Here is a 27841-nt window from a genome sequence, read left to right as displayed (position 1 = left end):
TAAGAAAGTTTGTAAGTTTTAAAATGTACAGTTTTATTGGTTCTAATTATTTTAAAAACACTACAAACATTCTTGTGGCTGCTGCTGAATTCAATCTTCATCTTAAACTCTTCTAAAAATATTAATTGCCCCTTATTTTACTTTCAATGGATTCTGTGGTTTCTTCTCTAACATCAATCTTTTAAGTTTTGCAAATCTCATAATTACATATAAATAAGAAAGTTTATAAGTCTTAAAATGTACAGTTTTATTGGTTCTAATTATTTTAAAAACACTACATTCATTTTGTGACGGCTGCTGAATCCAATCTTCATATTAAACTCTGCTAAAAATATAAATTGCCTTATTTTACTTTCAATAGATTCTGTGGTTTCTTCTCTAACATCCTACCGCATCAAATTATCTCAATTGATTGATAAGATAAACCACTGGAAAAGTTTTGGCCTTCAGAAAAATTGCAAAAAAATTACTTTCGAACAGTAAAATCCATTGACATTTTCATTGGAATAATCCTTCCCACTTGCAACCTTCGATCGCTCCTTAAGAAAATTTTTCAAATCAGTTTCGATTAAGCTCACGCCGACTTCAAAGCCAGCCATAATTGAATCCAATCTAATTGATTAAAACCCCCGGCAAATTAATCCCGGCATTTTTACACAATTTCCAAGCCAAGTCGACGAGGTTGTTAACATCAGAAAGACCACGCAACCGATTCTTGAAAACCGACCGACTGCTTTTTTGCTGCGTGTGTGCTAATCAAATGTGGAAACGCTTAATTCCAATTACTCGGATCTCGTTAAGTGCTATGTAAATCTCACAGTTTCCGATCAAATATTTAGGTACCAACGATAGATAATTCGAAGGTCGCCTCTCTTGCGCAACTTTAGAAATGCGTTTGGAAGGAAACGTTCGGACTAATGCTGGCTAATTAAGTCCACGGTTCTTGTGGGAAACTGTTAAAAATATTTCATTGTTGCAACCCGGTTTGACTGAATAGTCAGTTGGCAACGTAACGTGTGTAATTTAACCTGCGATTTTCTCCGACCGCAGAATATTCAAGTAACACAACACCGAATTAACTTTGCGGTGTGTCCAATCTTTTATACTCGGTGACATTTCGTTCTGTGTTACACCATTAGAAAATGATGTAAATTCACGCTCTGAACATCGGCTTAGTGTTGGAAACCTTATCGAAAACCCGGTAAAATAAATCGTCGGACAATAAAATAGACAAGCACACAGTTTTAGTCATGTTAAATGCAAATACTCTTATCCGTAATTGGTCTCGGAACTTCCTCCGTGACTTTTCCTGTCTACTTCTAATAAAACTGTCTGAGGTGCATTACAATACGGCCATTATTAATTCAGCGTGGATAAAAAGGCGTCGGAGTGTGGAGGAGATAAACATCAATCTCCTCGGGGATTTGTTCCGACAGTTGACGGAACAAGAGTGATTAGGGTATGAGGGGGTGATAACAGGAGTATTTCGAATGTCAGTCTCTAACAGGCGTGATTAGTTTGCGGGAGAGGAACGCTTTACGAAATTGGGTCGACGGGGAAAATCCCCACACACACACACAGATATCATTTGATTATTAATAATCCGATGCACAATACTTTTATCGGTGATTAATGTTTATTTAGTCCCAATTTAGCACTTTTTTATCGTAGACGGTCGATAGACCCGACCAAATTCAGTTTCCACGTCACATGGAACGTGGAAATTATAATGGGATGACTCGTGAGATCGTTCTTTTGTGTGGGATTGAACTTTGATCGTCACCGATCCGATTAAAATGGACTTTTGAGAAGATGTTACGTTGCGTACGGACGCATCTCAGGTAGTTCTTTGCCTCCAGACTTCTCATCTTCAGGTAACTCGTTTCGGTGCCAGCTGTTCAGCCGGTTCTCTATTAAATACGCACAATGCACACAAATCCGGACGAACCAAACAAAGAACGACGATTTCTGTGATTCCGTGAGTCACTTTGTGCAGTTTTAGGTACAAATTGTGTTTGTGTGAATGTTGCATCTACTCCACAATGTTTTAACTTTGTAAAACGTGCAATTAACATGCAATTAATTGTGTTACGTCTTATAAGATACAACTTGAATTAAATCCAATTGTTTTTATGAATATTGTTAAATCCGACATCATCTTAATCTCTTCTAAAATATTAAATGTTTTGTTTAATTTTGTAGTTTCTTCTTTAATATCAATCTTTTAACTTGTGTAAAAACGCAATTAAGACTTCTTAAGTCTTCAAATATACGGTTTTATTGATTCTAATTATTTTAAAAACACTACAAACATTCTTGTGACTGCTACTGAATTCTTTCTTCATCTTAAACTCTGCTAAAAATATTAATTGCCCCTTATTTTACTTTCAATGGATTCTGTGGTTCCTTCTCTAACATCAATCTTTTAAGTTTTGCAAATCTCACAATTACATATAAATAAGAAAGTTTGTAAGTCTCAAAATTTACAGTTTTATCGGTTCTAATTATTTTAAAAACACTACAAACATTCTTGTGGCTGCTGCTGAATTCAATCTTCATCTTAAACTCTTCTAAAAATATAAATTGCCTTATTTTACTTTAAATGGATTCGGTGGTTTCTTCTCTCACATCAATCTTTTCAGTTTTGTAAATCTCACAATTATATATAAATAAGAAAGTTTGTAAGTCTCAAAATTTACAGTTTTATCGGTTCTAATTATTTTAAAAACACTACATTTATTTTGTGACAGCTGCTGAATCCAACCTTCATCTTAAATTCTTCTAAAAATATAAATTGCCTTATTTTACTCTCTATGGATTCAGTGGTTTCCTCTCTAACAACAATCATTAAAGTTTTGTAAATCTCTCAATTACATATAAATAAGAAAGTTTGTAAGTCTCAAAATGTACAGTTTTATTGGTTCTAATTATTTTAAAAACACTACAAACATTCTTGTGACTGCTGCTGAATTCTATCTTCATCTTAAACTCTGCTAAAAATATTAATTGCCCCTTATTTTACTTTCAATGGATTCTGTGGTTTCTTCTCTAACATCAATCTTTTAAGTTTTGTAAATCTCACAATTACATATAAATAAGAAAGTTTGTAAGTCTCAAAATTTACAGTTTTATCGGTTCTAATTATTTTAAAAACACTACAAACATTTTGTGACAGCTGCTGAATCCAATCTTCATCTTAAACTCTTCTAAAATTGTAAATTGACTTATTTTACTTTTAATGGATTCTGTGGTTTCTTCTCTAACATCAATCATTTAAGTTTTGTAAATCTCTCAATTACATATAAATAAGAAAGTTTGTAAGTCTCAAAATGAACAGTTTTATTGGTTCTAATTATTTTAAAAACACTACAAACATTCTTGTGACTGCTGCTGAATTCAATCTTCATCTTAAACTCTTCTAAAAATATTAATTGCCCCTTATTTTACTTTCAATGGATTCTGTGGTTTCTTCTCTAACATCAATCTTTTAAGTTATGTAAATCTCACAATTACATATAAATAAGAACGCTTATAAGTCTTAAAATTTGCAGTTTTATTGGTTCTAATTATTTTAAAAACACTACAAACATTTTGTAACTGCTGCTGGATCCAATCTTCATCTTAAACTCTTCTAAAAATATAAATTGCCTTATTTTACTTTCAATGGATTCTGTGGTTTCTTCTCTAACATCAATCTCTTAGATTTTGTAAATCTCACAATTACATATAAAAAAGAAAGTTTGTAAGTCTCAAAATTTGCAGTTTTATTGGTTCTAATTATTTTAAAAACACTACAAACATTTTGTGACTGCTGCTGAATCCAATCTTCATCTTAAACTCTTCTAAAAATATAAATTGCCTTATTTTACTTTCAATGGATTCTGTGATTTCTTCTTTCATAGCAATCTTTTAAGTTTTGTAAATCTTACAAATACATATAAATAAGAAAGTTTGTAAGTCTCAAAATTTGCAGTTTTATTGGTTCTAATTATTTTAAAAACACTACAAACATTTTGTGACTGCTGCTGAAACCAACCTTCATCTTAAACTCTTCTAAAAATATAAATTGCCTTATTTTACTTTCAATGGTTTCTGTGGTTCCTTCTTTAATAGCAATCTTTTAAGTTTTGTAAATCTCACAAATACATATAAATAAGACAATTTGTAAATCTTAAAATTTACAGATTTATTGGTTCTAATTATTTTAAAAACACTGCAAACATTTTGTGACTGCTGCTGAAACCAATCTTCATCTTAAACTCTTCTAAAAATATAAATTGCCTTATTTTACTTTCAATGGATTCGGTGGTTTCTTCTTTGATAGCAATCTTTTAACTTCTTGTTTCTTCTTATATATCAATATTCTTTTGTAAACAACACAATTTGGTATAAGTAAGAAACTACAAATATATTGTTTTATTGACTCCTTATATTATATTTCCTAATGACTTCCTTCATCTCAATCTTTTAACTCGTGTAAAAAAGACATTATACATAATAATAGTAAAAAATTGTGTTAAATCTTCAATTATACAATTTGAAATACCTCTAATTACTTCTAAACCACTACAACGATTCTTGTGAATGTTGTTGTATCCAATCTTCATCTTAAACGTTTCTAAAATATTAAAATGCCAAGTCTGGCTTTCGATGCATTTTCTAGTTTCTTCTCTCGTCCCATCAACCCGTACAACACAACAAAGAATTACTTTAACGGGTGATTGATCGGTTTCCACTTCCTTCTAACGCTTGACAGACGTTCAATGATTTGTAACTGCATTGTTCGATGATTATAAAAAAAACCAAGGCGAAACGAAGAAATTTAAAACGGACAAGACTTGTATTTGTTTAGTGGAGCGATAGTGGAACTTCGTAATGGGTCATTTAGTGTGGTGATAAGACGTTTAATTGTTGCAGGAAGCGGGAAATCTCAACAATGTTTGATGTCACGTATGGAAATCATAAATAAATTATTTCGTTGTACGGCTGTCGCAAATAGAACGAGGTTTTTCGTTCGTTTCCTTGATTGCGACAAATTATAATTATCCAGTTCGGAAACGAGGAAAACCGTCGACTTGTTTATTTCCTTTGCACTTGTACTTCCGTCTTGGTATCAGTCGACATCTATATTTAACCGCGTGATAAAATCGCTCGATTTTTCGCGGACCTTTTAACGGTTGCGTTTAACGGCACGGTTATTAACTATCACGGTGGGCCGGCGATCGTTAATGCGGTTTTCGATTATTGAGAATCGATTGCGCAACCCGGCTTCGGTACAATGATGGAATTAATTTTCGTACGGCCGAACTAATGCATGGGAAAGTGTTACAGGTAAACGTACTGGTAGGTTCACCCACAATGTCTAGAAACCTGTGCCAACTTGTGCACAATAAGAGATTTCGTTAAATGGGATGGAAAAATTGTACCTGGGTATTTTCCGAACATCTGCCCCTCTGTTAGTCGATGTACGTGTTTCTTTTTATAAAAATTCGGGTGTGTTTCACCTGTTTATTGTTTGTTGGTTTATAAATTTAATGTGCTTTCCTTCTTTTACAGTTGTCGTGGAGGTGGATGGGAAAAAAATCAGATACGACATATGCGACACAGCTGGAGAGGTAAATATAGTTTTTCATCGAATAAAATTGTTTATTACTCAAGTTAATTCGATTATCAACTGATGGTTAATTATCTTAATTTGCATTTTTCTAATTAACACTGCTCCGTGCCTCCAGGAAATGATTGTGATTAATGTGTTTGATCACGTTCCAAATTATCACTCATTAAACGTCAAACTCATGATTAATCCTCAATCAACATTTCAAAACGTTTGTTGTTTATTCATGGTGCCGAATTTTAGTGTGAAGTTTAGAAAGTGTGAAAAATCAATGAAGACTTGACAAATTATGCATAAATGTTAATTTATTTTTTCAAGATTCCGTTTTAATCCACTGCGTTTTAGTTATTTATACAAAATAATCAAAGTATATAATAAAAACTCAATTTATTTGATCTTTATTATTTCTGATTTATGTTATGTACCATTCACTAATTATTCATTTTATGAATTTTTACATTTTTACTCATCTCAACCTCATTATTAAATAATATGATTAAACTTCTTTGGTTTATTTCATTATAATTATTTGTCTTATTCTTAAATTGAAATTGTAATACTAATTAAGGATAATTCAAATGACTTTTGTTAATTTGTTATTTTCTATTTCATTAATTTTAAATTTTCTTACACATAATCTTGAAATTGTACAATAAAAAAGTTTATTCTTAAACTGAAATTGTTGTGTACTAATTACGAAAAATTTAAGTGGCTTTTTGTTCATTTATTTTATTTCATTCCACTAATTTTTAATTTTTTACACATAATCCTTAAATTATACAAACAAAATTCTCCAGTTTATTTGATCATATTCTTATGTTGAAATTGTTTTGTACTAATTACGAATAATTTATGTTATTTTTTGTTATTCTCTTTTATTCCACCCATTTTTAATATATTTGGAAGCATATTCCTCAAATTATACAATAAAATATACCTCAGTTTATTACGACTTTTTGCTTATTTATTCTCTTTCAGACCCTTGTCTTTATTATTTTTTAACTATATTCTCCAAATTATACAATACAATCTTTCAGTTTATTTGTTGTTTCCGAAATAGAATTGTTTTTTAGTAATTAAATACGTCGAGTGGTTTTTTACTCATTTATTCTCTTTCATTTCACTATTTTAAAGCTTTTTTAAGCATTGTCCTGAAATTATACAGTATAATTAAATTATCTTGTTTATTTGATCTTAATTATTTGTTAAAATCTTAAACTGGAATTGTTTTCTAGTAATTAAATACCTCAGGTGACTTTTTGCTCATTCTCTGTTACTCCTCTAATCTCAAGTTTTTTAAGCACAAACTTGAAGTACATACAATAAAATCTTCCTTATTTTATTTGATTGTAATTATTTGTTATATTCTTAAACTGAAATTGTTTTTCGTAATTAAATATCTAAAGTGTCTTTTAGATCATTTATTCTCTTTCATTACACACATTTTAGGTTTTTAAGCATAATCCTTAAATTATACAATAAGTTCTTCATGAGTTACTATATTCTTAAGCTGGAATTGTTTTCTATTAATTAAATCCTCAAGTGACTTTTTGCTCACTCATTCTCAGTCACTCCACTAATCTTAAGTTTTTTAAGCATAATTCTGATGGTATACAATAAAATCTTCCTTAGTTTATTTGGTCATAATTATTTGTCGTAATCTTAAACTGAAATTGTTTCGTACTAATTACAAATGGCTTTTTGTTAATTTATTATTTTCTATTCCATTAATTTTAAGTTTTTTACACATAATCTTGAAATTGTACAATAAAAACATGTATTCTTAATCTGAAATTATTTTGTACTAATTACGAAAAATTTAAGTGGCTTTTTGGTCATTTATTTTAATTCATTCCACTAATTTTTAATTTTTTACACATAATCCTTACATTACACAAACAAAATTCTTCAGTTTATTTGATCATAATAATGTGTCATATTCTTATACTGAAATTGTTTTGAACTAAATACGAATAATTTAAGTTATTCTCTTTTACTCCACCCATTTTTAATATATTTGTAAGCATATTTCTCAAATTATAAAATAAAATCTACCTCAGTTTATTACGATTACTTCAAGTGACTTTCCTCAATTATTCTCTTTCACACCGCTTGTTTTTATTATTTTTTAACTATATTCTCCAAATTATACAATACAGTTTATTTGTATTTGATTTTAATTATTTGTTGTATCTGAAATAGAATTGTTTTTTAATAATTAAATACGTCAAGTGGTTTTTTACTCATTTATTTTCTTTCATTTCACTATTTTAAAGTTTTTTTTAAGCATAATCCTGAAATTATACAATACAATAAAATTTTTCTTCAGTTTATTTGATCTTAATTATTTGTTAAAATCTTAAACTGGAATTGTTTTCTAGTAATTAAATACCTAAAGTGACATTTTGCTCATTATTCTCTGTCACTTCTCTAAACTCAAATTTTTTGTTTTTAGTAATTAAATATGTAAAGTGATTTTTTGCTCATTTATTCATTTTCATTACACGAAGTTTATATTTGTAAGCATAATCCTGAAATTATCAATAAATTATTCATGAGTTTATTTGAATTTAACTATTTATTATATTCTTAAGCTGGAATTGTTTTCTAGTAATTAAATACATCAAGTGATTTTTTGCTTATTCATTCTTAGTCACTCCACCAATCTTAAGTATTTTAAGCATAATTCTGTTGTTATACAATAAAATCTTCCTTAGCTTATTTCATCTTAATTATTTGTTACATTCTAAAATTGGAATTGTCTTTTTTTGTAATTAAATATCTAAAGTGACTTTTTGCTCATTTATTCTCTTTCATTACACAAATTTTATGTTTTTTAAGAAAGATCCCGAAACTATACAATAAAATCTTTATTAATTTATTTGAATTTAATTATTCTTAAACTGGAATTGTTTTCTAGTAATTAAATATCCTAAGTGACTTTTTTCTCATTCATACTCAGTCACTCCACTAATCTTAATTTTTTTAAACATATTCCTGATGATAACATCATTGTATAAACAATAAAACTCCTTAGTTTATTTGATATTTATTATTTATTATATTCTTAAATTGGAATTGTTTTTTAGTAATTAAATATTTAAAGTATTTTTTTGCTCATTTCAATTAACAAATTTTATGTCTTTTAAAACATAATTCTGAAATTATACAATAAAATCTTCATCAGTTTATCCATTCTCTGTCACTCCTCTAATCTTAAGTTTTTTTAAACATAATCCTGAGGTCGTGCATTAAAATCTTTCTTAGTTTATTTAATCTTAACTATTTGTGACTTTTTGCTCATTTATTCTCTTTCATTACAAATTATATGTTTTTTAAGCATAATCCTACAATAAAATCTGTATGAATTTATTAGAATTTAATTATTTATTATATTCTTAATCTGGAATTGTTTTCTATTAATTAAATATCCCAAGTGACTTTTTGCTCATTCATTCTGTCACTCCATTAATCTGAAGTTTTTTAAGCAAAATGATGTTATACAATAAAATCTTCCTTAGTTTATTTGATTTTAATTATTCATCATATTCATAAATTGGAATTACTTTTTAGTAATTAAATACCTTAAACGACTTTTTCCTGACATATTCTCTTTCATTCCACCAATTTTTAGTTTTTTGCACATACGCGTCAAATTATACAATAAAAAATTAGTCAATAGAGTTTACTATCACTAATATTATTATTATTTATTCTACTTTTACATCAAAGCTGTTTTATACTAATCAATAACGATTCGAGTGAGATTTTGGTTACGGTCCTGCGTCAAAAATTCTTAAAAACCAGAAATGCAAATACCGCAGCTTTTCATAAAACACCTGCCTTCGTATCGATGTTCCTGCAGCAAAATTTAATATTTCTCTTTTTTTTTCGCGTACAATTTCGCCACGCTAATTTATTCCTGTTTTATCTTTTTTCCGTCGACGAAATTTGACTTGAAACTGGTCCGGCACATAATTGACCAACTGCCGCAATTATCGTCGGGGAAAATCGACCGCACAATATAATAACATAATCATTATGTTTCAATCAGATCGGATCATTACGTTATATATGATTAATCTAACTGGGACTCGTTAAGATAAATATTTGCCTGATGAATGTAATTTTGTATTGTTTTAACTATTTATTATCGTCGAAATATGAGAAAACTTTCTTACTGAAACGTGGTTTTGTTTCACATAACAGTAATTACATAAAATTTGCGTACGTACGTGTACGGACTGGCAACAAACAAAACCGTGCGTTACACCGTCAGAGAAAGTATTGTTAAAATTCTAGAAAAATTCTGTTTTCTCCATTTAAGGCAAAATCTCACCTATTAAAACAAGCAAATCGTCCAAAAACAATATTTGCGGTGTATCCCGATGTTTTTGTGCGTGTGAATCATATCCACGGTTCTTGGAAACAGTAATTTTACTCTCGTTTAATTAAAAAATGACCGGGCATTAGTCAGTGGTCTTCGACAAAGACAAATTCTATTTTCGTGACCGCAGATGAATCACACACTTGGCATACAAAGGTGCGATGCAGAGGAGTATTTATAGTCGACGGTCGTTCTTTTTCTTTGCAAAAGGGATGATTTTATTCGGCCGAAATTAATCGTTTTGGTTCTTTTTTAGGACGGTCCAATCCCGATTGATCTCTGTTACGACGGCACCGACGTGTTCATGCTGTGCTTCTCGGTGGTGAACCGCGAATCGTTCATCTCGGCCTGCACCAAGTGGAAGAGCAAATTGCAACAGCTTCGCGCCGCCGTCGTGCTGGTCGGAACGCAGGCGGACCTCAAATATTCTCAATCCAATAAGCAGAACATGGTCAGTTGGAACGAGGCGGCCGATCTGGCTGCGGAACTGAACGCACAATATGTGGAAACGTCGGCGAAGACCTGCTATCACCTGAAGGAGGCCTTCGACGAAGCCATCATCGCGGCGTTGGCCAAACGGAAGAACAGATGGAGGAGGCTCTGTTGTTATTGATCGTGTTGATTTTTATTTATGGTTTTGACTGTATTATTTATGTTTGTAATCGGGACTTTATTGTGTGGTCCGGCGGTTAGTTGCGTCTCTCTTAAATCGACTGATATATAGTATTACTTGATTGTAATTACGAATTAACTTCTTCCATATTGTGATAGAATAGTGATGCAATACGAAATTTATTAAATGTAAATTTCGATTGGCTCGAAGTATTCACTCTTTTGATTATATCTGAATGTTATTGTTTCGATTTATATTATTAATTCTTTTCTAATACTCTAAAATTACAAAACATTTTGTAAGTGATAAATAAGCAAGAATTATTGTCTTTTAAAACAAACGATTGGTTCCCTTAATATTGTTTCAGTAAATGTAATTATTGAATTGAAATATTGTAAATAGTAGCTATATCTTATTTTATACAATTGACACATATTTATATGTTAATTGACAGTAAATTTCTTCCTTAAAAACAGTTGATTCAATCAATTATTATTTGTAATTATTATAATTGTTTGAATTCATCCCTTGTATATAGTACCTTTACGTTATTTTATACAATACATATTTTTTATGTTAATTTATGGTGTTTTATTTCTACTTTTTAATTTTTCGTCGCATTCAAACTGAATAGACATTCTAAATAAAGATAAGTTTCTGTCTTCAGTGTCTGATATCTTTTATCTATTCTTGTCATGTATTGTCATGGTGGAGATCTACATCTCATTGAACACCTAGACTGAATGAAAATGAATCTTAATTGTTTTATTTGATCCTGAAAAATGAAACTGAATTTTACATATATATATTCTCATGATAATTTATGCAGTTTTATTTATAGTTTTTAATTTTTTATGATTATTAAACAAATAAATAGCTAATCAATTTGATGAAATTAAAAACAATTTAAGTATAACTGTATTTAATATGTATAATAATACAGAGTACAAAATTTGACCTACTTAAAAGTGACATTTTGTTTTGAATAAAATATTAAAGATTAATATAAACAAATTATTTAAAAAAAAAGTGCGATAAAAAATTGCCCTAAAACAAATAAAATTATTTGCTTATAAATTGGATTGTATAACTAATTGTATTTGTTCAATAATTTTTAGTCATGCTTTTTTACATAGATAATTGTACATGTATTCTTGGAAATAAAACGATGGTAAACAATATATTTATTCTACTACTGAGTGTATAATAACAGAGTAAATACAATTCATATAACTTTATAAAATTATAGTCTTTAAATCCAGTAGTTTTCAGGCATGCTTTTTGTACACATTATTCTACTTTTGTTTCTGAAAGTATCTTCAGAAAATGTACCAGATTTTCTGGCTGATTTCTCTGAATATTATGGCAAAACTTCAACAGTTTATCAATTTTCTTGTGACTTTAAAGGTAAAAATATATAAACATATATGAAAATAAACAAATATTTTATGTTCCATCATTTTAGAATCGTATTATATTCTTAAAAGACAAACAGAATTAGGACATCAAAGCAATGTTTTGTCAAGTGACACATCAGAATTGCCCTATCCTATTCCTGTACAACATAGTATATTTGTTTTAGATTTAGCTTGTATCAAAAGTGGAACATTAATCCAAAAAGTAGGTACCTCAACGCCAGTACTTTATAATTTTAATAAATCATTTAAGGCGAATAATGGACGATTCTTCGCATCTCCTTTCAAATGGGTAATCTATATAAAAAACGAAAACTTTGAATACAATCTGAATGCTACATTTGCAAAAGTGGATATACTTGTTGATAGTGATGTGACCTTAGCAATGTTTTCTGATAACAATACAGCAACATTGCAGAAAATTTACAAGAGGCGAAGGGCATTACCAATAATATTCGAAAACTTTGCTAATTGGACGCAGGAAGAAGGAATCGAAGAAGTCGAAAATTTTGAAAGAGTAACAGCAAGAAGACGTAGAAACTTAGGCGGTTTAATCCTGAACACTTGCATTGTAATCACCAATAAAGATACTCTAAACCACCTAACCGACAAACGGTAAGTCCACAACAACAATAAATGGCAGTTTTAAATAAATGTACTTCAACAAAAATCTCAGGGATAAACACATCGACAGCATAGAAAAAGTAAACTACGTCCTGGTGGAGCACCTGGCGAAAATGATAAACGCAAAACTCAACTACACGATCCGCGACACGTGGGGTTACAAAAACAACGAATCCAAGTGGAGCGGCATGATCGGAGAGTTGACGGAAAACAGGGCGGACATAGGAGGCACACCCCTGTTCTTCACCTCCGACCGGATCGACATTATCGAATATATAGCCATGACTACGCCCACCAGATCCAAATTCGTGTTCAGAGAACCAAAATTGAGTTACGTCACCAACGTGTACACCCTCCCGTTTGACAACTACGTCTGGTACTCCACCATGGGTCTGGTGGTGATTGCGGCTTGCGTTTTGTTCGTTGCCGTGAAGTGGGAGTGGATACTGAGAAGCAAGGAGCACGTGTACGAAGAGCAGGTGAACGACGAGTTGAGGGCGTCCGTTTTGGACGTGGCGTTCCTGTCGTTCGGGGCTGTTTGTCAACAGGGGGCGGCGACGCTTCCCTACAGCTCGCCAGGACGGATTACCACCATCCTTCTGTTCGTCGCCTTGTTTTTTCTCTACACATCTTACTCCGCCAACATTGTGGCACTTTTACAATCTTCCTCAAACAGTATACAAAACTTGGAGGACCTGCTCAAGTCCAGGCTGGAGGTCGGAGTGCACGACACCGTTTTCAACCGGTTTTACTTTCCGGTACTTTTTGCAACAGATTTTATAACAGTTTTGTTAATTTAAGGGTTTTAGAACGCAACTGAACCGATAAGAAGGCAAATTTACCTACAAAAAGTGGCTCCGCCTGGTAAACCAAACAAATTCATGACCATAGAAGAAGGTATAGCAAAAATGAGGGCGGGACTGTTTGCTTTTCATGTTGAAACTGGTGCTGGTTACAAACTTGTTGGTAAGACTACTAAGTGATCCAATCAGAATGGATACAAATTTGTCGTAAAGGTGAGACATTTCAGGAGGATGAAAAGTGTGGACTACAAGAGATACAATTCCTGCAAGTTCCTGATCCATTTTTGGCCATCCAAAAGAACTCTTCGTTTACTGAATTATTAAAAATTGGGTAAACCACAAAAATAATTAGTTTTTAGGATTTAAAAGAATATTTATTAGGCTGAAGACGATATACGAGACAGGATTGCAGTATAGAGAAGTGGCGTTGATTTATTCCAAGAAACCACTCTGTCAGAGCAGGGGATCGAGTTTCATAAGTGTGGGGATAGTTGACTGTTATCCTCCTGCCGTTGTCTTAGCAGCTGGAATGATCATTTCATTTTTGTTATTTCTCATAGAAATTATTTATGGATACAGGTATATGTTTGAGTCTTATAAGATTTAATATATTACATGATATTTTCAGGCACATAATTTGTAAGAGAATTAAAAGGGTACAAATCAAACAAGAACGAAGTAGGTATTAACTAATTTATTTTACGTGGCGTATTTATATACTCAATAATATAAAAAATAGTACATATAGATCTACAGAGCTCTAAATCATTTGTTGAAGTGACACATATCCTTTCACTTTTATTGTGTGAAGGCGTCCTAATTTTAGACCCTCAGAGAGCTGGAGTCAAAACAATGTTTGGAATTGTTGAATAGGGTGCTCTGAAGATTTTGAATGGCAGTTCTCCCTTCAGACCCTCAGCGTCATCTAGACGTGGCACGGAATGAGGTCGAAATGAAACACCTCATTAAATCAATGCCAAGAGCGAGTCATTGAGTGGATCATTGTAAAGGTCCAACACATTATTAATTATAAAAATATATTGATCAAAACTAATGTTTAAATATTTAAACATGTACTATTCCCCATTACTATTATACAAACTATACACTAAAAATCAATAAAATGTGAACACTGGATTTATATGTGTCACTTTCTATGTCACCAAGTATGGACTAATTCTTACCTGCATAAAAAAATTAATTATGCCATCATAATTACCTGTTTTCATTGTTCCTTGATTAACATATAAATGTAGCACAAATTGGTAACGGATTATTGAATGAAACGTTATGTATTTATTGTACTATAATAGATAAAAAATGTACTGAATAAAAAGCATATACATATATTTAAATAAATCGTTTACAAAAATAGTACTAAAATCCACAGACGGACCGAATTAAATAAAAGATGTGTAATTAATTAAAATATGTATTAAATTATAGACAATAAGTTAATAGTATAAATTTATTTTTTAATACAGCATGACAAACGGGAATGTCCACGAATCAGAAGTTTACTAATATACCATGAAATTCAAAAAATCACTCAACTCCACTGTTTGTCAAATAAAAACCACGCTGAAAATGTAAATGTAACCGAGTTGTGAACAAAAATAAGGAAGTAATAATAAATCGTAAACTTACAATTTACCAACACAATCGAAAAAATTGAAACAATAAAAATGCCTGAGCAGAGCCCAATAGATTATGTTCTATGATGAACGAGGACTTACCATATGTTACAAAAATAACTGATTTACCTTTAGTATATTAATACAAATATCTACTGTACAGATATATTCCGATACAAAAAAAAATCAGTATGGTACAAAATAAATCCTGCATCACCAAATAAATAAAAACATATACCTATTAAGACAGTGCAACATTAACACTAAGTATACTGTTTGTCGACAACGCTCGAGAAAGACTAAAAGAGAATGAAAATAAAAATAGCCTCATTTATCTTAATACGAATTTATTCATGTTGACAAACAGTAGACAAGAGGGTCATCATTGCAACATATGGTATAGTAACACTGAAGTAGTCCAAAACAATCACGGTGTGACTGAAACCAAAATCGAAAAATTTACTTTTTTTAAAAAAAAAAACAAACATCACTTCACTTAACGGTTGGCATTCTTTAACTGATTGGACAGCCAGTCGAGGCCCTCGTATAATCCGTCGCCGCTCGTTGCACAGGTCGCCTGGATGTACCAGTTGCGATTCCTTAACGAGTGCAGTCCCAATTTGTCTGTGATTTCAGCTGCGTTCATCGCGTTCGGCAAATCCTGTTTGTTCGCGAATATCAACAGCACCGCATCCCTCAGCTCGTCTTCGGCCAGCATGCGCATCAGCTCGTCCTTCGCCTCGCCGATACGTTCTCTATCGTTGCTGTCCACCACGAAGATTAGGCCCTTAAAATGCAAAAAGCACATCGTTTTAACAACTTGCAATGTTTCACTAAAATTACGCAACCTTGCTAATAATTTCAAGACGAACTGTGTCAATTATGTGAAGAATTTATTAACAGGCACGCCTAATGTGAAAATCTGATTTGTTTGCATATTTCGATAGTCTATACCTTCAAAAATAACATACTAAAATTTCAAATGAGTATCTGAATTAGTTTTTGAGTTACAGAATTTATTAAGAGGCACGCCTAATGTGAAAATCTGATTTGTTTGTATATTTCGATAGTCTATACCTTCAAAAATAACATACTAAAATTTCAAATGAGTATCTGAATTAGTTTTTGAGTTACAGTCTTCTAAAAGTAAATACAGGGTCTACCTGTTTGATAATATTTTGATTGATCTGACTCATGGATATTGCTTTACGCAGTTTCTTTCAGTTTTATATGTAATTAGCATTTAGTGACTTCTTAAACAATGCGACTTTTAATCAAGTAAGTCCGAGAGGCTCTTGAACAAGAGCAACAAGAGCCCCACAGGCGCTTTTAAAGAGAAAAGTAAATTATAAACGAACATGGAAAAGTAGATAGCTCTAAATATGACATATATCTATTCATAACAATGAATTTAATAATTTCATCTTTAAATACTTTCTTAAAACTATATTTTCCAAATTTACACACAAGTGACCCGGTTACTTAATTTTTTTCCTGCTTATTTTATGTACGTTCCTCTGTACAATGACGCTCCAGTTTTTCGATTGCTTAACAAATGTAATTTTGGTTAAAAATAATAAAAAGTAGTAAAATTCGACACTTTTTTTAAACACCCATTTTGTTAAATTTCAATTTTTTTCACAGTTGTGGGTAAAGGTATAGGTAATATCTTTTAGCTTAATAATATAGTATTTAAATTAAATTTTTTCATCTGAAAATTTCTTTTTATATTCATTATTTATGCACAAATATGTCCTCCCAATTTTTAATTTTGCTCCTTAATAATTTTACAAGTCAAAGTTAATTACAAATTTGTTTACGTTAAGAGTATATCTGAATAACAGGAGCAATAATTTCTGATAAGATACATAGAAATTATCTATTTTGCGAAATAAATTAATTCACAAAATATAAATATGTACTAAATTTACTCCTAAAATATGTTTATCACATAAATAATTAATGTTCACGTTTTAGCAACACAGTAATGTTGTTCACATTTTAGCAATTTTCATTTATAAACAATTATTAAGTCAAATATACACTTAACATTATAACAAATTAATTGTCTTATATACTTTAGATAAGACCATATTAAAATACAATATATTAAGAGATAAAAATATCCTCAATAAAAAATTGTACGCCAGTTAAATAGAAACTTGATTAGCTATTCAAGTCGCGTTAAACTAAACATATAAAAATGAGTAGTTTTAATGTGCATAAATATTTATCAGTTCGCCATTTTTTAACGTCTTTGAGTAAATATGAAATGTGTCTGTTATATAAACACAATACACATGTTCCACCTGTTATATATTAATTTTCCTGGTCTAATAAGGTTTTGTACAATTATAGAGATAATATTGACAGTAATCACCAATAAATGGATAAACCTTTATCAGGGCAATGTTTAAATTTTAAAATCAAGATTAATTAGTGAACAAAAATCTAACTAGTTAAATAAAAAAAATGTTTCTCTTGAATAAATTACAGTTACACAATTGCTTTCAGTTTGATGCTACTTTCAAATCACACAACTAATCATAATTAAGCTGTGATTCACCTAGAAAGCAAAACTTCTGTAATAAATATGCAACCAAGCAAATCAGTGCAATTACACACATGAACAAAAACACGGGGAAACCTCACCTGTGTATTTTGGAAGTAGTGTCTCCATAATGGCCTAATTTTGTCTTGACCACCTACATCCCATACTGTAAAGCTGATGTTCTTATATTCTACAGTCTCGACATTAAAACCTGAAAAGAGAAGACCAACTGCTGAAAAACCATCCCTCAAGGTCACATGACTCATTGTTTTACTAATTGCACCACACACTATCTTAATCAAGACAGGACAATTTGAACAGTGGCAACTGATAAGTGATTTAGATGTGCATTGTTGGCACTTGATAAAAGGGCAAAAGTAAACTTACCAATAGTTGGAATAGTCGTAACAATTTCTCCTAGTTTAAGTTTATATAAAATTGTGGTTTTACCAGCAGCATCTAATCCTACCATGAGTATCCTCATCTCTTTCTTGCCGAACAGGCCTTTAAACAAGTTAGCAAACACATTCCCCATGATTGCTGTGTTAGAATATAACCTAAAATCAGAACACAATTGGATTAGCCGTTTTCACTATCAAGACGTGTCAATTAAACGTTTTAAAATCAGACATAATTGGGACAAAGGTCTTAATGAGAAAACTGAGGTTATTAATCTTGCAGTAAATTTGACATATTGATTTAATATAACTTTATTCCACGCAAAAACTCTCGCCAAAACTATGTTTACGTACAAATATACGACACAACGGGCACGGGCAAAAGCCAAGACACAACTCCACGTAGTTAAGTCCACGTAAAAAGCGAAACGCCGAATTGACTTGTTGTCACTTTTGAACCAACTCCCCAATTTCCAACAATAAAAACTGCCAAATGCGCAAAACCATCAGATTCTCACTAGCCGACAGTTAGCACAACGCGCCCGCACGCGGACGCGTCCAATACGACTCACCTTTATTAAAAAAACACTATTACACCGCAAGAAAACGCTAACACATTCACCTTCCTCCCGAAAAGTTGTCGAATGTCAATATGGCGGACGTGAAAGATATTTGTACTTCATGCCACGTCTTGGCCGTACGCGTAAGCTATTGGTCACTGACTGCCACGTGATCCACCGCTACCAACGTAAAACCTCTAACCTGTTCGACACGTACAAGTGTCCACGTAAAAAACGGCACGTATCGGCGACGAAAACACGGGAAAACTACGGAAACGGATCCGCTAGTATGGTTTATCCGGATTCACCTTTCGGATGTAATTTCGACTGCGACGTGTTGCTCGAAACGGCACAGGAAAAATCACCACACGCAGCGGTAAGTGTGTAACCGTGTACAATTGGCGACACTGATGCGGGGTTGCAGGTTCAAAATTTCGAATTGCACGACTATTTGAAATGGTTGTGCGCTTCGCCGAATTACACGTCGTTTCGTGTGAACACCTTGAGATGCACGACCGATGACGTCAGGAAGGATTTGCAATTAAAAATCGATCTGGTGAGTCAACCGAATCGATTTTATTGGTGACAATATAAAATTTAATTAAACGCAACATTAAATTGTAGATTTTTGGAAACGGTGCTATTTTGGTGGAGAAGCACGATAAATTACAAGACGTTTTGATAATCAAACATCCCGAAGTAACTGGGCAGTTGGGAAAGCATGAAAAAGAAGTTATTGTGGACGCGGAATGCGCAACGGCTGTTTTACGTGGAGCGCACATTTTTGCGCCCGGAATTCTTGGCATGTTATCAGGTGTGAACTATTATATAAAACTTACGTATCTGAAACGTGAATAAGAAGATAACCAACTACATAATAGACTTCAAATATTTATTCACGACTTTATCAAAAAATAGATAAGCCGCAATTTTATCGTGAATTTAATTTACATGATTAATTTTAGGCACACAATTGGGGGATAAAGTGAGCGTTTACGCTGACATCTCAAAAAAATGCAAAAAAGGACTTCAAAAAGTTTATCCTGAGTGCGACAAAATATTTGTAGCCAACGGAATTGCCAAAATGCAAAGGCAAGAGCTTTTCGGCGAAAATCTGACTCCAAAGTATTATTAAACAACCAAAATTAATTAAAATGTTTAACCGTTTTCAATTTACAGTGGAATAGCAGTTGAAATATCAGAGACGATTTCCGGTTGTCCTTCAATACCAGATAACATTTTGGACACAGGTTTGATTCTCTTACAGAACGTGCCTTCCATAATTTGCGTTCAAAACTTAAATCCCCAACCTCGTGAAGTAATATTGGACATGTGTGCTTCCCCGGGCAATAAAACCACGCACATAGCAGCTCTAATGAAGAACAAAGTAAAATACTACACATGTTTTTAATGTTTTTCACTCATTTTAAGCTTATAGGGAGTTCTTATAGCTTTGGACAAGACTATTCCAAAAGTTATACAGTTAAAAAAAAGATGCGAAGAATTCGGTACGAAAGTTTTATCGTTTCAAGCTGATTCGACCAAAATCTTAGATTCTACGTCCGGAAATTTATTTGAAGAAGGTCCACCTTTCAGACCCGAAACTTTCGACAGGATTCTTCTTGATGCCCCATGCAGTGCAGTCGGTAGACGACCACAGTTACTTAACACTTCCTCAGAAAAAGTTATACGGTCATACGTTCCCCTACAAAGGAAACTATTCGAAACTGTACTCAAAATAGTACAAATAAATAAATTTTGTTTAATTTCTTCTGTTTGTAGGCTGTGTCCTTGTTGAAACCTGGTGGACGTTTAACATACAGTACATGTACGATAACGCTGGCGGAAAATGAAGGACTTGTGGCTTGGGCTTTGAAGAAATTTGATTGCCTCGAAATCGTAAAGCAGGATATTCACTTGGGAGGCTGCGGCTTGTCTGGATCTGATTTAACTGAGGAACAAAGAAAATTGGTCCAGAGATTTGGACCTTATGATGGTGTTGATTCTGTTGGTTTTTTCATTTGTTGTTTCAATAAAAAAATATAAGAATTTATGGTTTTTGTTTATAATTTGTAAAGTATTTAAAACTATTATACATATCTTCTTCTTTTTTAGCTACGTGCATAAAATATTCTGGAATACTCGTGACCATACTCGTATATTCCGAAATTGGTTGTGTAATGCAAATAGTGAATTAAGTATGACGTTTAATAAAAATGGTCGACGCAACAGGTGCATCATTCACACGCGAATGATTAACTCCTATCAATTTTTGAATAACATAATAATTTGGTGCAGATCACAAAGCTTTTTTCATGAATGTCTTGTCAATTTTAAACGGAACCTCTGCAGATAATTATTTATTATCTTGTTATATAATATTAAAAATACAATTATATAATTATCAATCAGATTATTCATATTTAAAAAAATGGAAAAGGGGTCTTCAGAAAATTTATCCCGAGGCGACAAAAATATTTATAGTCAACAGAATTGCCAAAATGTAAAAACATGAGCTTTTCGGTGAAAATCTGACTCCAAAGTATTATTAAACCACCAAAATTAATTAAAAGGTTTAACCCTTTCAATTTACAGTGGAATAGCAGTTGAAATAACTGAGACAATTTCCGGTTGTCCTTCAACATTTTGGACACGGGTTTGATTCTCCTACAGAACGTGCCATCCTTAATTTGAGTTCAAAACCTAAATTCCCAATCCACTGAAGTAATATTGGACAAGTGTGCTCATTTGGGCAACTGCGGCTGGTCTAGCACTGATTTAAGGGATGAACAAAGGAAGATGGTCCAGATATTTGGATACGATAATTGTTGACTTATTCATTTATTGTTTCAATAAAAAAAAATCCCCAGGATGGCTTCACCTTGTCGTGGTCCTGGGGCTCAGTACCGCTCCACAAACCAGTGGGCAGTGGGGAGCTAACGGATCCAACACCTGCAAGTCCAATCCATTCCCAGGAAGATCTCGGACCTTCGTCAGATTGGACTTGTTCTTCCGAACCTAGTTGACAGGGGCTTGGCATCTTTGTCAGTCCCGTCTTCTGGTTCAGCATACCCCGTATATGCAAATATACGATCCTTTCCCCCCATGTATGATTTATCACACATGGTAAACACTATGGTTATGTTCTTCGGATCGGTGCCCGGAGAGAGGTTTTTAAACTTTCCCCTCTGTGTCCCCCAAACAAAAAAAAAAATAAATAAAAAAATTATAAAAATGTACATATTTATATTTATAATTTATAATGTATATAAAACTTTTCATTATACATACCTACCCCTTTAATTGCCACGTCTATAAAATATTCTGGGATGTTTGTGACAATGCGTATACATTCCGAAATTGGTTGTGTAGTGCTGAAAAGAGTTAATTAATTTTTTTAAAAATGGCGAATTCAACTATGCATCCACCAATTTCATAACTGAGACTTACTCTGGTGTAAAATAGACAAACACATTCATAAATGAATGATTCACTCCTGTCGATTTTTTAATAACACCATGATTTGGTGCACATCTTATGACATTGTTCATGCATGTTTTGTAGATTTCGAATGGAACCTCTGCAGCTAATTAATCGGTTTTTGTTATAAAACATTAGTCGTACAGTACAATACAATTACCAGTCAGATTCTTAATTACTAACAGCAGTTTCTTGGTGTGATTTAAAAGCACACTATCGAACTTCAACGCAGTTGGTTCCACTTCTATTTTTGGATAATGCAAACGCAGTTCTAGTGGAATATACTAAAAAATATATGAATAATACAATAAACTATAAATTCAGGGGCTTTACTTGTTGAGAAATGCCACGTTGATGAATGTTCAAGTATCTCGGTATGGTCAAAATATTATGGGTCATATCAATCAAATCAATTTCTGTAACATTCCTATACAAAAGATTTGATATGTAAAATAAATATTCTTGAGTGACATCTATTTTTAACATGACCTAGAACATACGAATCATATGCGGTACGAAAGAAAGCAAAAATTACTTCTAAAGTCTTGTTAGGGTTGACGCAGATTTGTTGGGTATCCTCAATTCCGTCTGAGGTTTTCAAGAAATCGATCTCAAACGGAAGCTCGACATGAAACATAGCAAAAATTGGCGAATGGTTTTCGTTGCGAAATAATAATCTGACTTGAATATGGGACACCTTCTTAGATATCAAATCGTTGGTGTATGCTTCTATAAATGTGTCCCCTTCTATGTGGTCCAATTTTAATATGGGCAACTCTATCGTAGCCTTGACTTCAATTTTAATAGTTCGTAAATCTTTTCCAGTTCTTCTGAAGAACATATTCTTTTTGATCCTGTCCTCTTCATTCAAAAAGGCGTAAAATATAATGTTACAATTAAAATCAGTTTGTTCCCTTTTCGTCTTAAATTTATCTGGGAATAGAGTCAGGGTTACGTCTATGAAAGAATGCGGTTCTATTTGTAGATCTCTTGGAGACAACTAAAAAAAAGACGTTGGGTTTGTCACTAAAACAAATTAATACATTACTTCTAAGTGCTGGGATGTTTCTTGGCCATAGTATTTATTCGAAATAATGAGTTTTGTGTCTTCGAGGGTCGGCTGTTCATCTGTCATTGCTAACACCACGTTAAACGGTTGTTGTACCTCAGGATGATATTCAAAGAAGTGTAAACTAAGTTTCACTGGCACCTCACTGGTATTATTAATTTTTAATTTACGTTTAATCGGATCATTTTCATAAGCAACATGTCCAAATCTAAACGAAACCATATTAGTTGCAATAAAGAGCAGTCAGACGTTTGAACCTTATAATTGGAACTGGTGTGATGGCATTGAGGGCAAAAGGAAATTCTATTGGTGGGCCAGAAATTTCCACCAACAAACTGAAACAAAACGACGGAACCTCCTCCAAATGCACCGCGATTTCTTCCATGTAACAGCCATAAGTGTTGGCGTATATCCAGAACGTCACCTGAGTAACAGCGAACGGTGTAAGTTGTAATTTATCATCCATCGGAGCGATTAATATTCCGAATTCCTTTTGCATACTCGAGTTCCACAACTTAACTAAAATCTAATTATTAAATTGGCCACGGGGAGTTAAAAACTTACTTGTATCTTTCATTTTCATGGAGGTCAGAAGTTGGTTTAAAGGGTTTTGGAAGTTGTCGTTTATGGGTTGAAAGTTTGTTGTTGAGAAGGACACTGTAGTAGTTAAAGGTGTCAAGTTTTCTATGTAAAACGAAAACTTGGTAGCTAAAAATTGAATTGTAACTGGGGAAATAAATATTATTGAAGTTTTTACGAATTTTAAGAGGGACGGCTAAAACTTCCACGACGTTCTCTTGAAGGATTATTTCATCCCCAAACTCTCGTTTGAAGTCGAGCTCCAAAACAGGTTGTACGTATAAAGAGTCTTCAGATTCAGTAAACTCCACCGATTTGTGTTCATCTGTGCCTTTAAGTATTCTTAAATAAGCCATTTTTAATTCTGATTCTCTGAAAGTAGGCTCAGACTTGTCTAAGGATTGGCTTGAAGTTAATTGACTCAATGGTTGGAAATATTCATCCCCAGTGAACTAAAAATATATTTTCGTTGAACCATATTTAATAAACCAACAAACTTACCCATTCAGAGTTACAAATACACTCATAAAGATCCAGTTCCTGTATTTTGGGCCATCTAATTCTATCGAACATGTCTTGTTTAGGCAAAAAGAAGTAGACGTGAATCGTGTCAACGATAAGAACAATTCTTAAAATCAAAGGTTTTTGATCCATACCCACGAAACAAGGCACCTGTATTTCATCCAAAACACCCACTTCTTTGGGAGTAACCTTTACGTTGATCTTAACTTGGGTATTTTTGCCGAGTACGCCCGAAGGTGGGTCAAACTCCAACAGAACTTTGTCAGCATCTTTGCCTTGCGGTGTTAGAAATTCGAATGTCCCCATCAACGGGCTCTTGTTCACCAATGCAATTTCATGCGTTGCCATCACGTCTTTGTAAGCAAATTCCAACGGACATAAAATCGGCAAAGATGGATGCGACGTTTTAAACTTTACGTTGAGCACGATACTTTCGTACACCAAAATACACTGCGACTTGGTGACCCACTTCTTCTTAACTCGCGTTTGAAGGAGCAACAAAGACGACCACTGATGCGGCTTAACATCCCTAACCTTGTACACTAATTTACCACTACAGGCAACACCCAAAACTCCACTGGTGGGTTTGAAATTGGTCTTGCAGTTAACTACCACTTCGTTGTTGCAGCTGTCACGAATCATCTCCAGGACTCTCCATTTCTGAGCCGTTTGCGAGTTATTCTTGATTACGATCTCCTTTTTGAACTGGACGCCGGAGGGAATGACGCCCATATTCTCAATTTTATTTATAAATCCGACGTGGGGTGGTTGAGGTATATCTTCGATTGAGTAAGTTTGATCATCCGGTGTTGGTGAGTGTACAGACTGATAGCTATCGTCGTAGTTCATTTGGTAATCATAGTTGGGAAAACCCAAGCCGAGTTGCCCTAAACTGTAGGCGTATGCCAAATGATCCTCAGGAAGTAATAGTTCTAAGTGGCGGGATTGATCGGACTTAATATACATCACGGAGGCGGACAAGTTACCTCTGAAGGGTATACTAACACCTGACTGGAAGCGGAATGCATTTATGTCCCCGAATGATGCTGGCAAATACATATGAAATTCCTTCTTGATGCTGAAAGGTATTGGGGTTAAAATTAACTAGAGGCTACTAACAGAAGGTTGTTACGAGCTGTGGGTCAAGTGTTGTAGTTCAATTTCACAGAAACATACATCCACTGCTTGCTAAAAGAACATAATTATTATTATTATTATTATAAAAGTGCAAAACCTTTCCAGAAACCTTAACGCCGGTACACTGTAATTCATCGGAAACTTCTGAGTAGATAATTATGTGTTCTTCTTTATTTTGTAATGAATCTAGTGGTATTTGTTCTATAAAGAATCTGTAAAACTACTTCAGCAACACAAAAAATTAGTAATAACTTAAGCATACTTTAAGTCAGTGACGTAGGCAGCATTTTTGACCATTTCCTTTGTCTTCAGTTCTAGTTTAAAACTATATTTGGTATTTGGTTCAAGAAAGGGTACCACACCTTTAATGGAAAGATGTTCAGGACGCAATAGACGGTCAGTACAATTTACCAAACCCATATTAGTAGAAAAATAGTATTTTAATTTCAAAGGGCTGAAATTTAAATTTGTTATAATTTTTTGAAGTTAATTTCGACAAGTACACCTTTTATTATACACCGTGAAGTCCATACCTTTTGGAGGGATGTCAAAGAGTTCTTTGTCTATCACACTGTTGTGCCTGCTTTCACTAATTACAACCTATTGAAATAATTATTGTTACAACAGTTTAGAGTTAGAGTAAAATGATCTTACAACTTCCACAAAATCCTTATGAAAATACACACTCTCCGCCTTCAAATAAAACTTCTTAAAAGTATTATTTGAACATAGCAAAATTATTTCTTCTCTTATCACACCTTCGATTGTGGGTTTGAAAATTATGGTTATTGTTGCTGATTCACCTTGCATAATATCGAAATGTCTTGGATATATCATAAAGTTCTCTAACTCAAGAAAACATCCGGTGCCTTTCAACTACAACAAAACCTTCAGCACTAACAAAAACTATATAGCCTCACCTCACATTATCGTCTTCCCACTCCGACGCTGACAAAAGACAAAACTTAGCATTCAATCCATCATTTCTTAAATTCAAACCCAATAAGTAGATATCATTCACTAGTCCCACTTCAAAATCAATATTGATCCCTTCTTCAGACAACGTTAGTTCACCCTCCACTTGCTTCACGCCCCCCAAATCATGCTTATCATTCACCAAGCGCATCACCAGCTTCGGATGCGACGTCTCTATTTTAATTGGTATTTCTATTAGCTTGTAGGTTTGGGTTGTAAACACGATTTTATCGTCGACATGTATGTTTTTTGCCACGTATATCTTTACGGTTGCACGGGCCTTAAGGTGAGGTGCTATTGGCATGTTGCTTTGCGGAAATTCGACGACAATATTTTTGTTGATGGGCACTGATTTTAGTGTGAAGCGGAGGGAAAACGAGGAGAGGTTTTGAAGGTACACGACCACCTGAAATCAAAAGTACAACAAGGAGAAGGGGATAGTCTAGAATCTAGACTCTAGATGAATACTTTGATGGATGTCTCTGGAAGGGTGTCCAGGAATTGAAGTACTTCAGGATCCACTTTTACCTTTGTTTCTTTGCTAGAATGCATTTTTTCAGCATTAATTTAATGAGGCATATTAAATGGTATTTATTACCCTTCCATTAAATTCTTTCTGGGTTTTTTATAAACAGCACAAGGTTTTGTTTGGAGGAGTCTAAAATAGGAGTTTAATGATTATGTTAAAAAATATTTGTAGATTTTTACGATTTTTTGGCACACTTTTTGGCTTCCTTTTCATATTTATCACCTCTAAATCTAAAATGGAAAGTATATTATTTACTATTTTGCTTCAAACCTTTATGTTTACTTGGTGTCGTCTATTTCAGAAATAAATTTTCCATCATAATTTGGATATCTAAAATCTAAAATAAATGTTTATAAAAAGGTCTGATTTTTTTATGTTTATACCAAGAGCCTTTTCAACTGCACTAGGCAAAATATCTGGTCCTTGTATGAGCCCGTATAAATCAGCTGTTTCCTTATCGATGGGGTGAAAAATGTTAACATTGGTCGATAACAAAATTCGTTCCTCATTGCACGTTTTTTCTTTCAGTTTCAGCATTTTGTCCTCGTAAAGTGCTTGTTGGCCCATCAAATAATTTTCCGTCGTTTCGAGACCCCATAATGCATCATCCAATAAATAAGATGCCTTAAAAATAATAACATATTTAGATGCACACAAGAAATTCATCACATTCAAACACTGGTAAATGTCTAATTGTATCAAAATTGTTGTTTTATAGTTTCAAGGTGGCTTAAAGCAAATCGAGAAGTTTAGAATTTCCTAATGTATCATTAAATGGTTGTAGAGAAGCTTTAAGAGAAACTCGACGTTAATCGGAAACAGATTAGAGGAAACCTATCTACACTCTAGAATTACAATAAAATAGCCACCTCTTACTAGAGGCAACCGTGGGGCAAAATTGGAATGGATTGAAGAATTTTAGAACTGGATTGACAATGATTGGACGATAGT

The 27841-nt window shown here is 32.9% G+C and overlaps 5 protein-coding genes across 7 annotated transcripts in view; 3 read left to right on the top strand and 2 right to left on the bottom strand.

Annotated features, from left to right (window-relative positions):
• LOC109603289 (cdc42 homolog) overlaps positions 1-11126 on the top strand; it is a 31672-nt gene extending 20546 nt beyond the window's left edge. For both annotated transcript variants that reach the window (XM_020019775.2, XM_049967863.1), the window contains exons 2-3: positions 5557-5615; positions 10258-11126. In XM_020019775.2, coding sequence (XP_019875334.1) covers positions 5557-5615; positions 10258-10614 — 416 coding nt within the window. In that variant the 3' untranslated portion in view covers positions 10615-11126. The remainder of the gene's footprint in view (positions 1-5556; positions 5616-10257) is intronic.
• Positions 11127-12127: 1001 nt separating this feature from the next.
• LOC109603282 (uncharacterized) lies at positions 12128-14593 on the top strand. The gene is made up of 7 exons (XM_049967947.1): positions 12128-12139; positions 12283-12644; positions 12706-13411; positions 13463-13619; positions 13670-13787; positions 13838-14035; positions 14085-14593. The coding sequence occupies exons 1-7, from the start codon at positions 12128-12130 to the stop codon at positions 14143-14145; spliced, it is 1614 nt and encodes a 537-aa protein (XP_049823904.1). The 3' UTR covers positions 14146-14593.
• Positions 14594-14786: 193 nt separating this feature from the next.
• LOC109603292 (ADP-ribosylation factor 1) lies at positions 14787-18750 on the bottom strand. Of its 2 annotated transcripts, none has more exons than XM_020019777.2 (4): positions 18612-18750; positions 18029-18198; positions 17743-17852; positions 14787-15877 (listed from the first exon to the last, which is right to left on the bottom strand). In XM_020019777.2, exons 2-4 carry the CDS (start codon positions 18174-18176, stop codon positions 15587-15589), a joined length of 549 nt encoding a protein of 182 aa, XP_019875336.1. In that variant the 5' UTR covers positions 18177-18198; positions 18612-18750; the 3' UTR covers positions 14787-15586. The 2 variants fall into 2 exon arrangements, with proteins under 2 accessions (XP_019875336.1, XP_049823140.1); XM_049967183.1 differs by lacking the exon at positions 18612-18750 and adding an exon at positions 18394-18531.
• Positions 18721-20648, top strand: LOC109603284 (tRNA (cytosine(72)-C(5))-methyltransferase NSUN6). Its single transcript, XM_020019770.2, has 7 exons — positions 18721-18975; positions 19024-19155; positions 19224-19413; positions 19565-19724; positions 19779-19986; positions 20038-20328; positions 20382-20648. The coding sequence occupies exons 1-7, from the start codon at positions 18721-18723 to the stop codon at positions 20643-20645; spliced, it is 1500 nt and encodes a 499-aa protein (XP_019875329.2). The 3' UTR covers positions 20646-20648.
• Positions 20649-21831: 1183 nt separating this feature from the next.
• On the bottom strand, positions 21832-25522 carry LOC109603285 (uncharacterized). Its single transcript, XM_020019771.2, has 12 exons — positions 25496-25522; positions 25382-25437; positions 24229-25327; positions 23906-24179; positions 23713-23856; positions 23406-23667; positions 23128-23356; positions 22615-23079; positions 22413-22568; positions 22240-22363; positions 22050-22185; positions 21832-21973 (listed from the first exon to the last, which is right to left on the bottom strand). Exons 3-12 carry the CDS (start codon positions 25306-25308, stop codon positions 21850-21852), a joined length of 2994 nt encoding a protein of 997 aa, XP_019875330.2. The 5' UTR covers positions 25309-25327; positions 25382-25437; positions 25496-25522; the 3' UTR covers positions 21832-21849.
• Positions 25523-27841: the final 2319 nt, after the last annotated feature.

The sequence above is a fragment of the Aethina tumida genome, chromosome 5, assembly GCF_024364675.1.
Source record: "Aethina tumida isolate Nest 87 chromosome 5, icAetTumi1.1, whole genome shotgun sequence".
In the NCBI taxonomy this organism is placed as follows: Eukaryota; Metazoa; Arthropoda; class Insecta; order Coleoptera; family Nitidulidae; genus Aethina; species Aethina tumida.
This window is presented reverse-complemented; position numbering and strand designations above follow the sequence as displayed.

Excerpts from the sequence above, each read along its gene's own strand:
- LOC109603285 (XM_020019771.2), bottom strand. The coding sequence starts at position 25,308 with ATGTATTTGCCAGCATCATTCGGGGACATAAATGCATTCCGCTTCCAG. Across the intron at positions 24,180-24,228 it reads GTATTTGTAACTCTGAATGG|TTCACTGGGGATGAATATTT; the intron begins GTAAGTTTGTTG and ends ATATATTTTTAG. Across the intron at positions 23,080-23,127 it reads AAACATCCCAGCACTTAGAA|TTGTCTCCAAGAGATCTACA; the intron begins GTAATGTATTAA and ends TCTTTTTTTTAG.
- LOC109603284 (XM_020019770.2), top strand. The coding sequence starts at position 18,721 with ATGCCACGTCTTGGCCGTACGCGTAAGCTATTGGTCACTGACTGCCAC. Across the intron at positions 19,414-19,564 it reads AATTCTTGGCATGTTATCAG|GCACACAATTGGGGGATAAA; the intron begins GTGTGAACTATT and ends GATTAATTTTAG. Across the intron at positions 19,987-20,037 it reads CAGCTCTAATGAAGAACAAA|GGAGTTCTTATAGCTTTGGA; the intron begins GTAAAATACTAC and ends TTAAGCTTATAG.
- LOC109603282 (XM_049967947.1), top strand. Across the intron at positions 13,620-13,669 it reads TGCTGGTTACAAACTTGTTG|GTGAGACATTTCAGGAGGAT; the intron begins GTAAGACTACTA and ends TTTGTCGTAAAG. Across the intron at positions 14,036-14,084 it reads GAAATTATTTATGGATACAG|GCACATAATTTGTAAGAGAA; the intron begins GTATATGTTTGA and ends TGATATTTTCAG.
- LOC109603292 (XM_020019777.2), bottom strand. The coding sequence starts at position 18,176 with ATGGGGAATGTGTTTGCTAACTTGTTTAAAGGCCTGTTCGGCAAGAAA. Across the intron at positions 17,853-18,028 it reads TACGACTATTCCAACTATTG|GTTTTAATGTCGAGACTGTA; the intron begins GTAAGTTTACTT and ends TTCTCTTTTCAG. Across the intron at positions 15,878-17,742 it reads ACTACTTCCAAAATACACAG|GGCCTAATCTTCGTGGTGGA; the intron begins GTGAGGTTTCCC and ends TTGCATTTTAAG.